This window comes from Cervus canadensis, chromosome 2, assembly GCF_019320065.1.
Source record: "Cervus canadensis isolate Bull #8, Minnesota chromosome 2, ASM1932006v1, whole genome shotgun sequence".
Taxonomy (NCBI): Eukaryota; Metazoa; Chordata; class Mammalia; order Artiodactyla; family Cervidae; genus Cervus; species Cervus canadensis.
The window spans coordinates 92,908,924-92,930,792 of NC_057387.1; the positions used below are offsets into that span (position 1 = coordinate 92,908,924).

At 36.9% G+C, this 21,869-nt stretch overlaps 1 protein-coding gene across 8 annotated transcripts in view; it reads left to right on the forward strand.

Annotated features, from left to right (window-relative positions):
- SPATA6 (spermatogenesis associated 6) overlaps nucleotides 1-21,869 on the forward strand; it is a 144,179-nt gene that overhangs the window by 87,221 nt on the left and 35,089 nt on the right. For 4 of the 8 annotated variants that reach the window (XM_043461388.1, XM_043461393.1, XM_043461386.1 and 1 more), the window contains 3 exons: nucleotides 892-932; nucleotides 17,314-17,501; nucleotides 21,283-21,382. In XM_043461388.1, the coding sequence (XP_043317323.1) occupies nucleotides 892-932; nucleotides 17,314-17,501; nucleotides 21,283-21,382 (329 nt within the window). The remainder of the gene's footprint in view (nucleotides 1-891; nucleotides 933-17,313; nucleotides 17,502-21,282; nucleotides 21,383-21,869) is intronic. The other 4 variants (XM_043461387.1, XM_043461389.1, XM_043461390.1 and 1 more) reach the window with 3 other exon arrangements.

Below are 21,869 nucleotides of genomic sequence, written 5' to 3' on the forward strand. Positions count from 1 at the left end.
ATGTTGTGTTAGTAATAACAGAAAGAAAGTGAAGTTGCTTAGTCGTGTCCGACTCTTTGCGACCCCATGGACTGTAGCCTACCAGGTTCCTCCATCCGTGAGATTTTCCAGGCAAGAGTACTAGAGTGGGTTGCCATTTCCTTCTCCAGGGGATCTTCCCAACCCAGGGGTTGAACCCAGGTCTCCTGCATTGCAGGCAGACACTTTACCGTCTGAGCCACCAGGGAAGCGGTTAGTAATAATAGTTAGCATTTATTTTACTGCCTTATCTGTAATATCTAACGTAATCTTTAAAACAATATTATGAAAGAGGTACATGGGACAGTTGAAGGATCTGAGACTTGGAAAAGTCAGAGAATATGCCCATTGCCATATTAGAAGTGCTGGTGCCTAAACTGTAATGCACATCTATTTGTCAGCAAGATCTATACACTGCAGGACAGTATGCTCCCACTTGCTAAAGCTGGTCTTCTTTCCATTACACTTACTTGATTCAGGCATGGACTCCAAGATTAGGAACACTTGTAGTTTGGCAGTATCTCTCAAGTCTACATGTTCAAAATATGTATCATCATAAACTAGTTTGTCAACTAAAAATTGTCCTTTTCATGCACACAAATTGGTTTATCAAATAAAAATTAACATGGTCTATATCAGATACCTCCTACTGTAATGAAAATAATATTTGTGAAATCATTTATTTGCTAAAGACCTTACAGATTTTAACTTACGCTTATCATCTTTGTAACATTATTGAAGGATTTTGAAGGTATTTCTGAAAACTGCTGTGTGAATTATCATAGAAACAGTGACTGTAGGAAAAAGCAAAGATTAAACCAAATTTCTTTTTGGTGGACATATTTATAGTTTCTTTTATATGTCCTTTTTTAGATCATTCTCATCTTGGCTGCTGTCGACCCAAGGATTATAAGGTATGTAATAAAAACTACATGTGATAGTTATCCTGGCTTTCAGATTAGAGCATGCGTAAATTTCCAGTATGTATGGTCAGATACTATCATATTCATTTAGTCAAGAAATTTACGAACAATAATTGTCATATTATGGAATGTCATTATTTTGTCTGAAATAGACTTTTCATTGAATGTCTTCCTATAACTATTTTGTGACTTTCGATTGTTCATTTGGATTAGTTATTTGTGTTTATGTGTGTGTGTGTGAGAAAGAGGGAGTTAGAGACAGAAAAATTGGTTGTTACTTTTAGTGATACCTCACAGTAGTAATTCTAAATTTCATTCATTCATTCATACAGCAGAATCCTCATAGTTTTTGCAGTATCTGCATGTAATTTATGCTATCTTTAAAAAATCCACAGAATCTAAAAAAGAGTGGATATATGTATATTATAACTGATTCATTTTGCTGTACAGTGGAAACTAACACAATATTGTAAATCAGCTGTGCTTCAATAGAAATTAACAAAAAATTCAAAAACTGAAAGTTCATCTTCTTTTCATTTATAAGTATAAATGAAAATTAATATAAATGAAAATCAGTATCATATGCTTTAAATGCCTTAAAAATACAGTGAAAACAAAACAATGGTACTAAATTCTAGCTAGATAACAAGACTCTGAGACATGTTCTCTGTTTCTTAAAATCAGATAAGCAATGACATACAGGTGTAGCAGACATTACCAATAGCTAACTGAAGCTTTCTGATTGAAAGAGAATTGAAAAGAAAGTGCATTTTTTCCTTTGTGATTCACTGTCTTTTAGTGTATGTTCATGCACCATGTAAAATAATCTTGTGTATTATCTAAATTTATTTTGGGCAGCATATTGAAAACCTGCTATACCGCTAGTAGTTCATGTTCTGCATTTTGATAAGTAGTTCCCCAGAATTTATCTTTTCTGCCTCTAAGTGAAAACTCTTTAGTAAGAGGAGGCATTATATTTAGGAAAACAAAACAAAAATCACACCTTTCTTTATAATACCTTTGTTTATTTACTTGAAGACGATTTATTCTGTGCTTTAGGGTACTGAATAGCATAGTTCTTTGCCATGCTTTGATTGTGGTGAAAGAAACACGGAAGAGCCAAGGCAGAGTTGTGACTAAGGGTCCAAATCTACCAGAGTGTCAGAATCATATAGGTGGAACTTTATGAAAATCCATTCCAGGCCTACTAAATGAAAATTGCTAAGAATGAAGACTGGAAATTTTTATCACAAGTTTCCAGGTGATTCTTATGCATTCTTTTGCTGTCTATGCAAGCATTGGCATTTGAGATCTATGAGTATAGACATGACCATCGCACTTGAATAGAACTATTCCTTGTATAGTGTTTGTATAGGGTTGTGCCCTTGTTTAAGGCTGTCCCTAGAGGAATGTGGGCCTGGCGTAATTCATCTGGTGCAGACCCACTCTATTATGTGGAATTTACTCAAACACATACATGTATACTGATCTGTGTAATATGTGTGCTTGTGAGTATGCCTGTAAACACACTCATATGCACACACACATATACATCAAAAAGCATAATGTTCATTGTCTTGTATGGGACCTGGGGAAGCCACCTTATTTGTAACACCAAGGGATAAGCCTGTCTTTGTACATTTTCTTCAAGTTATGTTTCACAATTTTTATGTGTTTATTTTCTTCTTTATTTGCATCTTTGTTTATAGTCTGTCTTTAAAAAAAACCAAACTAATCTGTTGGTTCCAAAATGGCAAGGATCTTAGTGGTCTTACTTATTGATAATCACTAGTATTTAGCATATTGTCTGATATATAGTGTGGATCCCTAAAATATGTGTGTTGTGTGAGTGGATTATAAAGAGAAAACAAGTAAACCAAATATATAAAAGTATAGAAAGGAGAGAAAGTTTATCAGACACTAATCTTTATCCTAAGGTAACTATAATCCAGTTCTGTGTTGACTGGTCCATTTAAAGGTAGGTGTATATATTCAGAATCCCCTCTTCTAAATGAATTATTTTAAACAGCTTCACTTCTATCCCTTAACTATCTGCCCACCCTCAATTCTATATTCTTCACTTTCAGGGTTAGAGTAGAAGTTAATCATTCATACTACCCTTGTAAGGCTGTGGGTAGTAAGTCAGCTCACAGGATTATTTTTTGTATTGAAGAGGTAGATTTCCATAGAAATACATATTCAGCATTGAACAGAGCTGTTTTTTCTATGGAAAAATAAAGGATTGTTTTTGTATAGCCATATGATAGCTGGTAGTGGAACACTATACGGTATCTATAAGGAAAAGAGTTACGAAACTAGGAGTGCTCGCAAGAAATTTTTAGAAAAGTAACACTTTGCGTAAGTTCTTTTGAGAAATATATTCTGCTGAGGCAAGAGAAGAGAGGTCCATGAAGTGACCCCATTTTGTGTCTTCACCTTATTCTAGAGCATTGCTGTCCTCTTTACATAGTGGAAAACAAAGGAGAACCTGAAGAGGCATATCTGTTTCTTAAAAGCCTTGGCCTTGAATTGACACGTGATATTTTTACCTACACTCTGTTTGCCAAGAACTAACCAGGTGGCCACACCTATATGCAGGGATTGCTTCTCAGTAGTAATTCTGCTCTGAAGGAAGGAAAGATGAATCATGATGGAAAGCTAGTCATTTGTTCTGTAACATCTAGAATGCCTTGTTCCTCTCTATTCCCAGCTTCTCTCTTACTATTAAGAAAGATGATATGACTAAAACTCTATTATGTTATTAATAGAAATTAGCAAAAAATTAGCAAAACTAGTAACTGTCTCTGCCTTCATGGATATTTTATGACAATAAGAGAGATAATAAAATCACAAAAATCAATATATATTGGAACTGTGACAAATATCGTGAGGGATATGCATGCTGGCTTCGACTAGTTATATATTAGGAGGATTTGATCTGGTGAAGGAATATGGATAAAGGATTTTGAGGATTGGTGACTGCTCTGGAGCTCTGAAGGTGGATAGGAATTTATTGTGTGAAAAGGAGGGAAGCACATGTCCAAGGGAAAAGGGGGAAGCAGCATTTATAAAGGTTTAGTGGGTAGGCAACTAAAAGACCAGTGTTGCTAGGCGTGAAAGACATGAGTAGGCACATGGTATAAGCTTAGGCTAGAGTAGTAGATAGGGATCCAATCTTTTTTGCCATGTTAAGAATTTTGATTATTATCCTAGGTACAATGGGAAGCAAATGAAGTTATTTTAAACAACAGGATGATACAGTTGGCTTTGTACTTTGAAAATATTACTGTTGATAGTAGTGTGGACTGGGAAAAGAATGGAGACAGTAGAGAGATCAGTAGACTCTTGAATATTCAATGTGAGAAATGATGGCTTGGATTAAGATGATAGTAATGGAGATCAATTGCAGTGGAGATATTAGACAGATATTTAGGGTTAATGTTGACAGAAAGGTAGACTTGACAAATGGAAAAGATGTACTATGTTCTTGTAGAGAAAATGTCAGTGTCATAAAGATGTACTTCTATGTAGGATAATTCGAAAATTAACAAAATCCGAATAAAAATATCTCCAGGCCTTTTTTTTTTTTTTTAATTCTAGCAACTAAACAGAAATAGTCAAGAAAAGTTTGAAGTCAGAGAGTATTGAAAGGGTCTTAGCCATGCAGTATTATGAATGACTTTTGTATTTCTGATTTTTACAATTCAGTGTCTTCCTGACATCCTTTATTGAGGTAGGAAATGTGGAAAAGCCGAATTAAAGTATACAGAATTCTAAATTCTGCTGCAATTTCTTGTTTATCTTGTTTATTAGACTTTGGAAAATGTCTGACTATTCAGCTCAGAAAAAGATCAGAGCTCAAAAATAAACCATATGGCACTTGATGTATTCTGAAGGGGATTTAATTTTAAGAAGTCATCGAGCTTTTGTTTCTGGCACTTCAGATGGGAATGAAAACACGCAAAAGAAGGATAGGGTTCTCAGGTAATGGAGACGGATAGGACAGGAGATAAGAAATAGTGGGGTAAAGGCCATTTCTTTCAGTGGGATTTGAGGGTGTCCTAACAAGACATAATTTTACATTTTCACATTCTTAAAAATTGGCCTTGGCCACCAAATGTTTTAAGGAGGCAATTTGTAGACTCTGAAAATTTTTTTGGAATTTTTATTGTGCCAGTTGAGAAGTGCAGACTATTGGATATGTAGGATTTTGCTCTTTTTCATTCTAAGGCATCTTTTACATGAACAGTTTTGTTCATATATCCCCCTCCAGGGTAGCCACTGTAATTCTAAAATATACTTAGTGAAATTACGCTATTAGGAACAGTAAGTGTACAATTTAAAATCATAATGTAAATATACGTAAGATGATCAAAAGATTGAATCTGACTTGAAGGGGGCATTGGCCTAAACTGAAACACAGGCATAAGAATCTGACAGTGTTGGCCATTATGTTGCTAATACAGCATATGTCTTGGGCTCCAACCTAGTGGTTGGTATCTTAAATTGGAGACCTGACAAATCTTAATTCTAAGAAGATGTGAGGTTTGGTAGTGATTTCTTCCAGAAGCATTTTCTCCCATGGAAGAAAACAAAAAGAGGAAACTGAGAAAAGTCTTCATGATATTCTGACAGGTGGCCCAGGGCAGTTTTTACTAAGGATTCTGTTAGAATGAGAACATCTGAACCTGTCAGTTCTTGGATTTGTCTACAGGATAGCTTTAGTAGTTCATGCCTGGTCACTTTGCTATGGACTTCCTCTTACAGACTCAGAGCAAAAAGTGACAGAGAGATATATTAGTAACATATGTAATAAGACAGGTTTCCACCTGGGATACAAGTTTTCAGATTTGACCAGATAATGACAAGGGTTCTCCATTCCTACAAGACAAAGTAACTCAGCATTTGGGAGCTTTACCAAAAAGAGAGAAGAGTCCAGACCTAACAAGAAGATTCAGTTACCACACCATTGTATTGATAGTTAGAGAGAGCCCCCCCCCAAGGAGGGAGGCCCAAGAGTCTCAGAGGAAAAGACTATTTCTGAGTTGAGTGTCTTAGATGTGGCAACAAGGAGGGTCTATTTGGATCTTGTTGGATTTCAGGGTTGTCAACTGCAGCTCACCAAAATATCACCACAATAACTGAAGAATCTGTTGATATCAAGCAAAACAGAGCTTTGATTATGCAGTAAGGGAGAGCATCACCTTTGCAGACTTAGTAGTATCTATGAAAGTTTAAGGGTAATATCTCTGAAAAGTTAAGGGTGGATATTTACAGGTAAATACTTAAAGGTTAAGGGTTTGGGGGTCTTGGTTCCAGAGTTTTAAGGAAGGGCTTTAAAGCAGGAAGGGCTTTAAAGCAGGGAGGGCTTTAGCTGACTGTGGCTCAGATCATGAACTCCTTATTGTCAAATTCTGACTTAAATTGAAGAAAGTGAGGAAAACCACTAGACCATTCAGGTATGACCTAAGTCAAATCCTTTATGATTATACAGTAGAAGTGAGAAATAGATTTAAGGGACTAGATCTGATAGAGCGCCTGATGAACTATGGACAAAGGTTTGTGACATTGTACAGAAGACAGGGATCAAGACCATCCCAAAGAAAAAGAAATGCAAAAAAGCAAAATGGCTGTCTGAGGAGGCCTTAAATAGCTGTGAAAAGAAGAGAAGTGAAAAGCAATGGGGAAAAAGAAAGATACCCATTTGAATGCAGAGTTCCAAAGAATAGCAGGGAGGGATAAGAAAGCCTTCCTCAGTGATCAATGCAAAGAAATAGAGGAAAATAATAGAAAGGGAAAGACTAGAGATCTCTTCAAGAAAATTAGAGATACCAAGGAAACATTTCATGCAAAGATGGGTTCAATAAAGGACAGAAATGGTATGGACCTAACAGAAGCAGAAGATGTTAAAAAGAGGTGACAAGAATACACAGAAGAACTGTACAAAAAAGATCTTCACGACCCAGATAACCACAATGGTGTGATCACTCACCAAGAGCCAGACATCCTGGAATGTGAAGTCAAGTGGGCCTTAGGAAGCATCACGACGAACAAAGCGAGTGGAGGTGATGGAATTCCAGTTGAACTATTTCAAATCCTAAAAGATGATGCTGTGAAAGTGCTGCACTCAATATGTGAACAAATTTGGAAAACTCAGCAGTGGCCACGGGACTGGAAAAGGTCAGTTTTCATTCCAATCCCAAAGAAAGGCAATGCCAAAGAATACTCAAACTATCGCACAGTTGTACTCATCTCACATGCTCGTAAACTAATGCTCAAAATTCTCCAAGTCAGGTTTCAGCAATACATGAACCGTGAACTTCCCGATGTTCAAGCTGATTTTAGAAAAGGCAGAGGAACCAGAGATCAAATTGCCAGTATCCGCTGGATCATCGAAAAAGCAAGAGAGTTCCAGAAAAGCATCTATTTCTGCTTTATTGACTATGCCAAAGCCTTTGACTGTGTGGCTCGCAATAAACTGTGGAAAATTCTGAAAGAGACAGGAATACCAGCCCACCTGACCTGCCTCTTGAGAAATCTGAATGCAGGTCAGGAAGCAACAGTTAGAATTGGACATGGAATAACAGACTGGGTACAAATCAGGAAAGGAGTATGTCAAGGCTGTATATTGTCACCCTGCTTATTTAACTTATATGCAGAGTACATCATGAGAAATGCTGGGATGGATGAAGCACAAGCTGGAATCCAGATTGCTGGGAGAAATATCAATAACCTCAGATATGCAGATGACACCATCCTTATGGCAGAAAGTGAAGAACTAAAGAGCCTTTTGATAAAAGTGAAAGAGGAGAGTGAAAGAGTTGGCTTAACGCTCAGCATTCAGAAAACTAAGATCATGGCATCCGGTCCCATCACTTCATGGGAAATAGATGGGGAAACAGTGGAAACAGTGGCAGACTTCATTTTTGGGCGGCTCCAAAATCACTGCAGATGGTGACTGCAGCCATGAAATAAAACGACGCTTACTCCTTGGAAGAAGAGTTATGACCAAACTAGACAGCATATTAAAAAGCAGAGACATTACTTTGCCACAAAGGTCTGTCTAGTCAAGACTGTGATTTTTCCAGTTGTCATGTATGGATGTGAGAGTTGAACTATAAAGAAAGCTGAGCACCGAAGAATTGATGCTGTTGAACCGTGGTGTCGGGGAAGACTCCTGAGAGTCCCTCAGACTGCAAGGAGATCCAGCCAGTCCATCGTAAAGGAGATCAGTCCTGAGTGTTCATTGGATGGAGTGATGTTGAAACTGAAACTCCAATACTTTGGCCACCTGATGCGAAGAGCTGACTCATTGGAAAAGACCCTGATGCTGGGAAAGATTGAGGGCAGGAGGAGAAGGGGACAACAGAGGATGAGATGGTTGGATGGTATCACCGACTCAATGGACATAAGTTTGGGTAAACTCTGGGAGTTGGTGATGGATAGCGATGGATAGCGAGGCCTGACATGCTGCCGTCCATGGGGTCAGAAAGAGACGGACACAACTGAGCGACTGAACTGAAATGAATTGAACTTTGAAGCAGGGAATCTCATTGGCAATGTTTGTGATATAAAAGATTAGGTGTTCCCTGGTGGTGCAGTGGTAATGAGTCCACCTGCCAAACAGGAGATGTAGGTTCAATCTCTGGGTCGAGAAAATCCCCTGCAGAAGGAAATGGTAAGTCACTCCATTTTCTTGCCTGTGAAATCACATGGACAGACGAGCCTAGCAGGCTACACAGTTCATGGGGTTGCAGAGCTGGATAAAACTTAGTGAGTAAACAACAACATTGGACGTGAAGATTAGAGTCTTAAAGCAAGTCTTGATAAGTAAGCAGGTATTTTATAGGGAAGAAATTTTTTCTCCTGAGTTATCTCTTGGGCTGAGAAGGAGACTGTTTGCCCAGATTAAGAATGTATCATTTTGAGAAGGGAGCTGAATGATGATTGAGCAGACTGTTGTTCAGGCAAATGATTTATGGGAAGGTCCTTAAGCAAATAATGAAGCTATTTACTGGTTTATGGAATTAAAACTCATGGTAAAGTCATATTGAGGTGGGTGAGCCTCAGTTTTTAGTTCTGTTAGCCAAGCCTTGTGAATGCAGGTTGTCTCAGTTCTCCCGTGTCTCCCAAAGTGTTATATACACTTTGCCATTAAAGTGTTACACATTGTTAGATTTAGTCTCAGAAACCTTATAGTTTTGGTTCCCATTGTAAACAGTTTTTTATGCAAAACTACACTTGTGTGTGTTTTGCTAATCTATGGTTTTGAAGTAGATTTGTGTGTAACATTCTTGTCTTAGATATGCTTGAATTTTTTAGCAGAGGAAACCATATCATCTACAAACAATGAATTTTAATTCTGCCTTGCAGATTACCTTGTCTTGACTTACTAGAATTTTCAATGTACTGAAATAAAAGTGGTGATTGTGCATGTGGCAGAGATATTTATTGCCTACTGGCTATTCATTTCCTCTTCTGTATTTTCAAGCCCTCTTGCAGGTGTGTAGGGCCTAGTTCTGGCCAATAGACTACAAATGGAAATTGTGTGGATCCCTTCCAGGGTGCAGCATAGAAGAATTGATAAGAGCTCTCTTGTTAAAGTGACAGTGAGGTCGCCTGTTCTAGACGGTTCAGCTGCAAGTTGTTCAGCCTGTCTCATCAGCACAGGTCTTGGGCAATTTTGTGTAGTGTGATTCTCTTGCTAACCTGTATTACCATAAAGTACAGGGGAAATGAACCTTTATTATGTTAAACCACTAAGTTTCAGACTTAATTTGCTCTTGCAGTGCAACCTGATAGGCTGCAGCACAAAACTTAATAGTCTGTGCCTTCTTGTCTTGATCCTGTCTTAGGTAGGATCATGTCGAAGATTTCATGCCTGTGAATGTTGTTTGCAGTAGATTTTTGTTGGATATCCTTTAGCAAGTTAAGGAAGTTCCCTTTGAAATTCCTTGTTTTCAAAGAAGTTACAGTTTTGAATTATGAGTGGATGTTGGATGTTACTGAATACTTTTTTCAGCATCTATTGAGTTGATAATGTTTTTTCTATGGTGAATTAATAGATTTTCTATTGATAACCCATGCTTCTTTCTTTGAAACTACCCAGCTTAATCATGTTGTATTCTTTTTTGGTCATCACTGAATTAATTTGTTAATATTTTGTTTAAGATAATTTTCCACATATTGTCATGCATGTTGTGCATGCATGTGTACTAAGTCACTTCAGTCGTGTCCTACTCTTTGCGACCCTTTTGACTGTAGCCTGCCAGGCTCGTCTGTCCTTGAGATTCTCCAGGCAAGAATACTGGAGTGCATTGCCATGCCCTTCTCCAGAGAATCTTCCTGACTGAGGAATCAAACCAGCATCTTTTATGTCTCCTGCATTGGCAGGCAGGTTATTTACCACTAGCGCCACCTGGGAAGCCCATGGTCACTAGTAAGAGTGATCTATGATAATCTTTCTCCCACTTTACTTCAGTGGTTTGGTAGCAGTGTTATGATCACAGCATAAAATTAATTGGGGGAAGCAACTTTTCTTTCTTGGAAGCAGTTTGCCAATTTGTTCCTTGACTCTTTATTGGGCTGTTAGTAAATCCGATTGTTAGTGCATCTTCTGTGGAACTTTCCTCATAGGCATCGAGGCTTGGGCTGTGGGAGTTTTCTGTTTTTTTTCTGCCATGGATTTCTCATAATTCACTGACCTGGGACTACTACCACCAAACAGTAGCTATTTGACTTTACTTCAGTTTTCCTCTCTTATAAAGTGTAGATAGTAAAAATACCACAGAAGTTGTTGTGAGGATTAAACAAATTATTTATGTAAGTGCATAGAAGAGTGATCTAAGAAGGAAGGAATTTCCCCCTTACCCCCTAAAGATTGGCAAACCTAAGAATTACATATCATTGTCATTGCATTATTTTGGAATTTCTTCTAAATTTTTCTCTAGTATAAAGAAAGTACATTTCCCTTAAACTAAACCAGATAGTTGAGCATATGGATTTTTAAATTGGATGAGGTAGGAATTGATCATTCACTTGAGTAGGATTCAAAAGGAATGTTTTCAGCAAAATTGAGAAACTCATATCAGTTGCCAGTATCTGCTTCTCTTCCTTTCTACTCAGACCTGTGGCACTAATGATAAAGAACCTGCCTGCCAATGCAGGAGATGTGTAAGAAATGTGGGTTCAGTCCCTGGGTCGGGAAGATCCCCTGGAGGACTGCACGGTAACGCACTCCAGTATTCTTGCCTGGAAAATCTCAAGGACAGAGGAGCCTGGCGGGTTACGGTCCATAGGGTTGCAAAGAGTCGAACCCAACTGAAGCAACTTGGCACTTGCAGCACCCACCTGCTTTATCCTTACTATCCTGAAAGTAATGCTTCTACCGCACTTCTTTCCTATAATCATCTCCTCAACTACTTCCCAGCAAATTCCATTAGAATTATTTTTATGTATTTTTTATTTCCCATGATGAAAGAGAAATTTTCAAGTATGTAGTGTAGTACCATTGTGTGTGTGTAGTGTGTAGTACCAGTCTTCAACAAATATTTTTTGAATAAGTGAGTTTCCTGGTTCCTATTTATACTTAGTGGTTCTTTCTTCCATTAATTTAACTGAAGTTCCTATAAATTATACATTTTATGGGCACAAATATGATTTAACTTATTTTATAAGCAACTTTTCAGGAACCTTATTTCCACAGTATGGCATAACTCAACCATTATATATCACATATTTGAAAAGTATGTTATTTACATAATTACATTTATGTAGTTACAATGAGCTTGATGTATGAAATTTTCTTTTTTAACCTGTAACAATTTCAGATTGGTTTAAAACTATTAGATTTTGTCTTGATGCATTTCAACATCTGCAATATTGGAATTGTTACATTTATGAGGTCTTATAAAAAGGATTTAAAGAACTATTTCCGTAAATGTAAAAAGAAAAAAAAACTCTTTATGCTGAAATATGAAGGTTTATGTAAACAGAGGAAATAAATACTATTGTCTTTCATGAATCAAACTCTCTGCTTTGTGTTTGTACTAATTTGTCTTATTTATTTTCTGTAGCAAACCCAAAAGATTATTGCCCCAGTTTATAGATAAGGAAATGAAAACTTAGAGTAAATGACTTGCTCAGGGTCACATAACAAGCAGGGATTTGAACCCAGTTCTTTGAACACTCTAAGCTAGGGTTCTTGAGGAATCATCCAAGAAATATAACTTTTCCATTATGAGCCAATGTAAGGACATTCCATTTGATTTCTGGAGGAGAATGAGCAACCTATGGAAAACTCACAAGAGCTATGAAAATGCTTCTTAAGCTAAGTCATAAGGTTGAAAATTTGAAGTGGATTCTTATCTCATCCGCTTGTTAGACCTTCCATTCCCTCATTTCGATACATAATTTTCCAAAATATTTATTCTAATTCCATGGAAGGAATACATCCCAGCTGTATCCCCACTGCACAGTTACTCATTGTATCTATATAGTTCTAATCTCCTTCCTCATTGTTTTATCATTATTTGTTTTTTCATGTCTCTCATTCTGGATGGTAATATCTTTGAAGTCTCCTGTTATATTTATCTGTGACTACTGTCTCCTACCTTGTTCAGTACTTGGTCACAGAAGATGCTTAATAAATATGGGATAGTATTGCGTTACATACAGTATTCAAGGTTCTCTACAGTGTGCCTCTCTCCGCCTCTGTGATGTTCTCTCCCATTACTTTCCTACACAACTAGCCATGTGATTGTATCTTCATCGTTTATTCCTTGTGCCTTTTCTTCCACTTGGAATGCCCTGCCTCCCCCTTTTCTCTGCTTAGGGCCTTGATTCCAACCTACCTCCTCCATGAGACCTCCACCATTTAGAACATTCAGTTCAGTTCAGTCGTTCAGTCATGTCTGACTCTTTGCGACCCCATGAATCGCAGCACGCCAGGCCTCCTTGTCCATCACCAACTCCCGGAGTTTACTCAAACTTATGACCATCAAGTCGGTGATGCCATCCAGCCACCTCATCCTCTGTCGTCCCCTTCTCCTCCTGCCCCCAATCCCTCCCAGCATCAGGGTCTTTGCCAATGAGTCAACTCTTTGCATGAGGTGGCCAAAGTATTGGAGTTTCAGCTTCAGCATCAGTCCTTCCAATGAACACCTAGGACTGATCTCCTTTAGGATGGATTGGTTGGACCTCCTTGCAGTCCAAGGGACTCTCAAGAGTCTTCTCCAACACCACAGTTCAAAAGCATCAATTTTTCGGCACTCAGCTTTCTTCACAGTCCAACTCTCACATCCATACATGACCACTGGAAAAACCATAGCCTTGACCAGACGGACCTTTGTTGGCAAAGTAATGTCTCTGCTTTTTAATATGCTGTCTACGTTGGTCATAACTTTCCTTCCAAGGAGTAAGCGTCTTTTAATTTCATGGCTGCAGTCACCATCCGCAGTGATTTTGGAGCCCAAAAAATAAAGTCTGACACTGTTTCCACTGTCTCCCCATCTATTTCCCATGAGGTGATGGGAAACATTAGAACATTAGAAGTTTATAAATGTCCTTCTGCAGGTATTTTCATTAGGATAGATTTGCCCCCTAGCATATCTGTCAGTTTTCTTTGTGTTAATACCCTCTCTCATCTGGTTTGTGAGTTCAAATCCCTGAACCTCTCTAGATCTCTCTGTTATTAGCTAATGTGTTATCCAAGAGATTCTTAGTGAATAGTCTGATAAAGAGAGAAACAGTTGTAGTCACCTAGAAGAGGCTTTATGTAGAGCGTTGCTGACTAGTTTGTGGAGAAATTTTAGTAAACAAAAAGTGAAATGGTCTGCAGCCAACATGACTCAACTGGCATTGAAATTAATGAAGAGAAATAATCTCTATAAGCCAAGTGGCTCAGATTTGAGTATAATTTGAGAAATAACATTATAGCACTTTTTTTTCCTTTCCTATCAGTCTTTAATATATACACTTGTATATGTTGGTCATGGACCTCTTTGATCTTGTTTTTGACATTCGTCGTGTCTTTACTTTGTCTCTGTGACCAGCTAACAATAGAGCCTTTTTCATTTTTTTTTCTCTCGTTCAGTCTGAATCACTTATTCTTGGTCAGTTATTTGGGACCGTAACTGAGTCATTTCAATTACATGCTATTTGGTTCTGGAATGAAAGCTTGATTCTCTCTGTTAACTGCTGGCTCACCATATGTTGCTGTAATTCTGGAAAGCAGTGAAAATTGTGGTAGTATTGAAGGAGGAGTGGTGTTTTAGTAATAAATTGCTTACATTTGTTTTATAATATAACTAGTTCACACATCTAGATATTCTGCAGGAAACAAATTATGGAAAATTTTTAGATATAAGGTAGCCATTATTAACCCTGGGGAAATGAATCTGAAAAAGATTAAAGGTCACAGTGACCTTCTTAAAGATCAAATATTTAGCTGATAGTAACTGCTAGGACAAAATTTCATAAAGGCAGGGACTTTGTTGTGTTCACTATTGTAGTCTCAGCACTTAACATGGTGCTTGCATGCCAAGTTGCTTCAATAATGTGTGACTCTTTGCGACCCCATGGACTGTAGCCCGCCAGGCTCCTCTGTCCAGGGAATTCTCCAGGCAAGAATACTGGAGTGTGTAGCCATTCCCTTCTCCAGTAATATGGTGATGGGAAGTTAAATATGTGTTAAGGAGCAAGAAAGAGGAATTGAATTTATTTAACTCCAGATTATCACTCCCATCACTCCATCAAAGCTACTCTTATTAAAATTGATACTATTCCAAGTCTTTTCTACCTTGTCTTGTCAGCAACATTTGACTGAACTAGTTACTCCCTCTCCTTGAAATACATCATTTAATTGACTTCCAGAATAATACATTCTCCATGTCCTTCTCCTTATTCCCTGGCCATTCCTCAGTCTGTTTGCTTCTCATCTTCCCAGATTCTAGACAGTGGAGTATTCCCAGGGCTCAGTTTTCAGAGGTTTCCTATTTATGCTCACTTCCTTGGTTATATCACTTAGTGCCATATTTTTAAATGCCATTTAGACTAAAAAAATTACCAGCTTATATGTTTAACCTTGAGTCTTCCCCTGAACCTCTACTCTGATAGTTTGGATGATTGATAGATATGTGAAGCTCAACATATCGAAAACCAGACTCCTAATATCTTATTCTTCCATCTGTCCCATTGGAAGGGTATAACTAATTTACACAAACTCAATTCTTCCAGTTGATTTCACCAAAAACTTTGATGTTATCATTGACAGTCTTATCAGCAGATCCTGTTGACTGCATCTTCCACATGACATCTGAATCTGATCACTTTTTGCCTCCACTGCTATCAGAGGCAAACCAGCATTCTTATCCATGCTTTGTTGTTAATAATTTCTTAATTGATTTCCTTGACTCTGCCTGTGGACATACTATAGACTGTTCTTGACACAGTAGCCAAGAAGATATTATTTTCCAAAAAAAATAAATAAAAGAGCTTGTCTTTTCAAAATAGAAGTCTAAATCCTTAAAATTTGCCTTTTTTACTTTATTTCCTACTATTCAGTCTAGCCCTGTTGGCTTTCTTGGTATTTCTAATTATCAGGCATACACCCTACCTGACCCACAGAATCTTTGTGGTTTTTTGGTTTGTTAGTTTCTCTCTTTCTGGAATGTCCCCATGATTTAGGTCTTGTGATATTTAATAGGGTCTTCAGGCCTCTACTCCATAGAATTTTGCTAGGGTGGTTCTCTCTGTGAGGTCCCCATTGACCACCCTATGTAAAATTACAGCTGCTTCCCTACATATCCCTCCCACCCCACCCAGCAGCATTTCTTATTTCCTTTATTTTCCTCCCATGGTATTTACCATCCTTCGATATACTGTATGTTTTACCTATTTATTTTAGAGAGGGTTGTGTGTTTTTAAATGTTTCTCCTTACGAGAATGTAAATTTTACTAGAATGTAGGTTCTACAAGGGTAGGAATTTATTCATTTATCTACCTTGATTTATTATGAAGCAATGGATGAGTATGACGACTAGAATTCTGTTCTGTTTGGCCTCATAGTTAGACTGTCATTAGTTCATGTGTATTTGTCCTTTGCTTTATATATCCATCCCTACCTTTATCCCACTCCTACTCAAAAAGCCTTGGAATTGATAAAGTTCTATAGATTTTCAGTTCAGTCACTCAGTTGTGTCTGACTGTTTGTGATCCCATGGACTGCCGCATGCCAGGCCTCTCTGTCCATCACCAACTCCCGGAGCTTGCTCAAATTCATGTCCATCGAGTCAGTGATGCCATCCAACCATCTCATTCTCTGTTGTCCCCTTCTCTTCCTGCCTTCAATCTTAGCATCAGGTGGCTAAAGTACTGGAGTTTCAGCTTCAGCATCAGTCCTTCCAATGAATATTCAGGACTGATTTCCTTTAGGATTGACTGACTGGTTTGATCTCCTTGCAGTCCAAGGGACTCTCAAGAATCTTCTCCAACACCACAGTTCAAAAGCATCAGTTCTTTGGACCTCAGCTTTCTTTTTAGTCCAACTCTCACATCCTCACATGACTACTAGAAAAACCATAGTTTTGACTAGATGGGCCTTTGTTGGCAAATAATGTCTTTGCTTTTTAATATACTGTCTAGGTTGATCATAGCTTTTCTTCCAAAAAGCAAGTGTCTTAATTTCATGACTGCAGTCACCATCTGCAGTGATTTTGGACATGTGGATTGAATAATCAGATTATTCAGTGTTTAGTCATATAGTGGTAGTAACGATTGCTATGCTCAGTAGCTCAGTTGTATCTGACTCTGCAAGCCCATGGACTGTAGACTGCCAGGCTTCTCTATCCAGGGGATTTTCCAGGCAAGAATACTGGAGTGGGTTGCCATTTCCTTCTCCAGGGGATCTTCCCAATGTAAGAATCGAACCCACGTCTCCTGCATTAGCAGGCTGATTCTTTACTGCTGAGCGACCGGAGAAGCCCAAAAGAGCTTTTAACGTCTGAATCCGCTTACTGAGGACTTGTTCTGTGTCAAGAATTTTCATGTGTTTTACATACATTATCTTTTTTGTTAAATGTATTTTGCCACACAGTTTGTTCCCCAGATCTCAGTTCCCCAACTAGGGAATGAACCCAGGCCATGGTAGTAAAGGCATGGAATCCTAACCATTAGATCACCAGGGGACCCCCTAATGAAATTTACCTTCAGATATAGCTATGACATTGTATTTGATTTTTTTTTTACTTTTACAAATGTCGTGTGTGTATGTGTATAACGTCACTATATATGTATGTGTGTGTGTGTGTATATATATATATACGTATATATATGTGTATATATATATCCTGTGTATACATATGTAATTTTTAAGCAGGTCATCAGAACACCTCATGGGAGAGACTTCGATGATTCTTTGGAAAGGTGCGAAGACTATTTGAGTTCAAGGTCATGCAGCAAGCCCCAGCATTCAGCCAGGACCTTACTTGTTCATTCAGCACCCTCTACCATGCCGAAGCATTCTCCAAGCCCTGTGTTAAATCGAGCTTCTCTCAGGGAAAGGTAATGCTTAGTTTCTATTTCTGTATTAATTTTTGAATAATCATTAGAAAAGAGCAGGCAGTAATTATGTATGTCACGTGATTATTTGTAAAAGGGTAATTTGATTTTAAGAGAGTTACTTTAAATTGTTTTTGCTTAGAACATATTCACAGTGTCAGATACTCCTCCCCAGCCCAGTTCTCTCAAAGTGAGTTTATTAACTATAAGTGAGTTTATTAATTAGAGTCACTTTAACCCTAATTAAATATTGTAGTTCCCAAAGTGAAAAATAGAGTATATGATAATTGTTTTTAAGAGATTCATAGGAATTTAAGATTATAGTCATGACTTACGTATAAAAATAGCATAGGTTATATTTTTTCTTTTACTGATAATAATGATACTGTGTATTATGGGTTCATGGCACCTGTTTTCATCAAATTACCTATCCCAACTGCAAGGGAATCTTAATCATGTTAATGATCTAGTTCTCCCTCTAAAAATGTTTTGGCAAACAAAGTTAAGACACTTGTTATAATTTGAATGTGAAAGAAATAATTCCTCTTCATCTGTTTTTGTTGTTGTTGAATCCAAATTGAAAATTCCTTGCCTCCCTCACAGTTAGTAACATAGAAAACAAGAATTGTCATCAATTAAAAAAAAAACAAAAACACCCAACCCTTGGTATTTAAGAAAGTTTGTAGAAATTTGAAAACCTAAGAGATATCCCATCAACACATAGAAATATAATCTATCATCACACATAGTATCAAAAAGCTACAGAGGCACACTGAATCTCTATAGCGTGCTAGGGCATCAGGCATAAATAAGAAAGTTTAAATTAGCTGTAGAGAGTCTATCAAAAGTTCATCTCAAAACCGATGATTCAAACAAGAGTGTGTCAGTTTGCGAACTGTAGTAAAGCACCCTTGTTATAAACACATAAATTTGTTTCATCATTAGTCCTGTAACCATTTGAAATAGGTATATGAAGGAATACTAGAGACGCTCATCCTAAATTAGGGAATTTTGACTAATGTTACTTCAAGTCAATCATGCCTCTGGAAATCAAGTTCAGATAGGTAGGTAGGTAGATAGATACATGCCTACATACATCTATATAGGGAGATATATGTCTGTGTATCTGTAGGTTTTAAAAGTTTAAGAGAAGCTCTTAAAGAGAGGTTTTTCTACTGAAGTCTGATAACTTGTGCCTCTGTTATCAGGGGACTTTCTTTGCATTCCACGTCTGCTCAGATGTTCAAACATTCAGTTGGTGCTACTCTACTTTTCCCTACTTTTAGAATTAAGCACTTGTGGTTTTCTTGATTAGGTTCTTTGCTATATCTGTAGGTTTTCAAGCATTTTTTTAACCTCTAACTCCTTGGATATGTTATTATAAACCTTGGTTTATTTTTCTATCTTTTTGCATATTTTGCAGAAGTCGCCAATTGTCCACTGGTATACTAAAATATTAAATTTAATCTTGTGTTGTTTTTTCCTTGTATGTAATTTTGTCTCAGTATTTTGAAGTCAGATTGATAAATTCTTCATTGAGGCTATTTTCAAAAATTCTTTATTGAGGCTAGCTAATGTCAGCTGTCCCTTTTTCATATTTCAGTGCAGGGGATGGTTTAGAGTAGGTGACAGCATTTATTTTGACGTTGGATAGTAGATATAGATAAATAAGTTCTTTGCTAGAAAGATATCAGTGATTCAAATATTAAACATTACATATTTTACCTATGACTTGAAGAAATTTGAGGTACTTTTAAAATTAAAGAATATAATCGTTTAGTTTGAACACATCTAAATAAGTTGATAAAATTTTATTTGGGTACTTTCTAGTATAAATAAACTTTTTTATTTTCACTAAGATGGAACACCTCTTCCTCAAGTGTATTTTCTAAAAAAATCTAGATCTAGTCTGTAAAGGAAAGTAAAATATATCAGACAATATGTCTTTAAGACATATTACCAAGAGAAAAAACATTTTGTTCTTTTTAACATGCTTAGTACTACATGTTTAAATATAAGACTTTCTATGATCTGGCTTTTTAGGTCACTGAGAAATATACTAGAGTGTTTATACAATCCATTAGAATCAATAAACAATTTAAACTGATGTAAACGTAGATTGTATGTCCTCGGCAAAATTGGGAGTATGACAGAACATACAGCTCTATTTTTTCTGGGTACATATTTATTAAAATTAAATAAGTTTTCCTCTAAGATTGCTGTAAAATGCTGACTCCTTATCATGTATAGGAATAAACACACTTTTGAAAGCTTTATCAGTGACTCTAAGCAAATGACTTTATTTATTTATCGTGAAGGTCCTTTTTGCTTTAAGCCTTTTAAAAGAATAGCTCCAGTAGAGTTAGTGCACCATAAACGGGTTTCACTTTTGATTATAAGTGTTATGTTTCAAAAGCAGTTTTCTCTTCTAAGTATAAATATTAATATTATGGCATAATTATATTAGCTTATAGAGTTATTAATAAAATCAGACTAAGAAATAATAGCAGATCTAATTTACTAGGAGCTGATATTCTCATGCTAAAGGTTTTGCTTTCTAAATGGAGTAAGACTGTTAGGCAGTCATTCCTTATACCACAGCACAGACTAGTGGATCCTCTCACAGTATCATCAAAGAAATCCTCCTGGAGCTGCACATTTGAGTCTCTGATTTTCAAGATGTGTTACATACGTAGCCAGTAATAAGGCCTGCCAATATATTTCCATAAGTGCAGGCAACACTTCCTATTACAAATGCAGGAGATTAAGATATAGATATAGTTGATCATCCATTATTGATTGCATTCTTTGAAACAGATTATGTAAACCATTTATCCTGCTTACTAGTTTATACTTTGTGTAAACACATAAAATTATAACTTTGTAAGGACAAACTAGAAGCTAGAAGGTTTTAAGCAAACTATTAGCATTTTAATAACTCATTCCTTTTTAATGAATCCGTCTGCAATGCAGGAGACCCCGGTTAGATTCCTGGGTTGCGAAGATCTGCTGGAGAAGGGATAGGCTCCCCACTCCAGTATTCTTGGGCTTCCCTTGTGGTTCAGCTGGTAAAGAATCTGCCTGCAATGAGGGAGACCTGGGTTCAATCCCTGGGTTGGGAAGATCCCCTGGAGAAGGAACAGCTACCCACTCCAGTTTTCTGGCCTGGAGAATTCCATGTTCTGAGTTGGACTTGGCTGAGTGACTTTCACTTCCTTTATAAAGGAATTATCAAGAATATGTCATGTAGATATGTTATAATCAGATGGATGTAGAAATTTTCATTATCACTTAAATAAAGCAAGATATCTTAATTATACTAGTGCCAGTTTTGAGTTTGGGAAATGCATGAGAAAGAGAAATGATGGGCTGCTTTACTTCTTCTTTGGCATGTTTAATTCTAAGGATGGAAAATAATTTTAAAGGTACTATATGTGGAATTATTGCTCTAATATAAAAATTTATATCTTTGTTTAGAGATAAAGCTCTAAAGAATTATATATGGACATTGTTAAAATGGTTAGGTATATAGATTTGCTGTCCCCAAAGCATGTCCAACTTTCTTAGACTATTAATTGAACATATTGTGAGGATCTAATACTACAGTTGAGGTTGAATATTTGATTTTATATCTGTCTCTCATCCTCAAAGAAAGAAAATATGTTATTCTAATCCTTATATGTTATCACAAAGAGATAAAAAAAAATAACTATGTGTCTGGCATTTGGTGATTTAATTTTTTGTCCCTCTGGCTGTAAGTCATCTTTGTTTTTTATGCCTACAGGTTCCATTCTGATTGGTGTTCACCTTCCAACTGTGATGAGATCCATGACCGGGTAAAGAATGTCTTGAAATCACATCAGGCTCATCAAAGACATTTATATGTTAGTTTCTAAATTTTTCTCTTGAAGGCTTTTTTTTTAAATTAGGCATGAAAACCACCCAAGATGTTTAACGTGTGCAATATTTAATCCCTGGGAAAGAAAAGAAAAGATACAACCTCCGTTTAATGGAAGTCAGTGGTTTAGCTAAAGGCAACATATCTAACTTCCTGTTTGACCTGAGTCATTATGCAAAATGTTTGACATAGATCATGTTAACTATAAAAAAAATTAGTGATAAGTATCTCATAAAGAGTCAGTAAGTAGTGACCTCATGATAATTTTTCACAGCCTTCAAAATATGTTAACTCTTGTTTTATGACCCAGAATAAATTCCATTTCCTGCAAATAGATTTGATTGAATGGTAGAATGAGAGAAGGGATGAGACATGTGTTTTGGAGAAGTTTCCCAGCTGATTTTTATGTTAATTAAATACTTAAAAGAGGAAAAAAAAGAAGTCAGGTTTATCAGTTTAGTACTGAATAACAT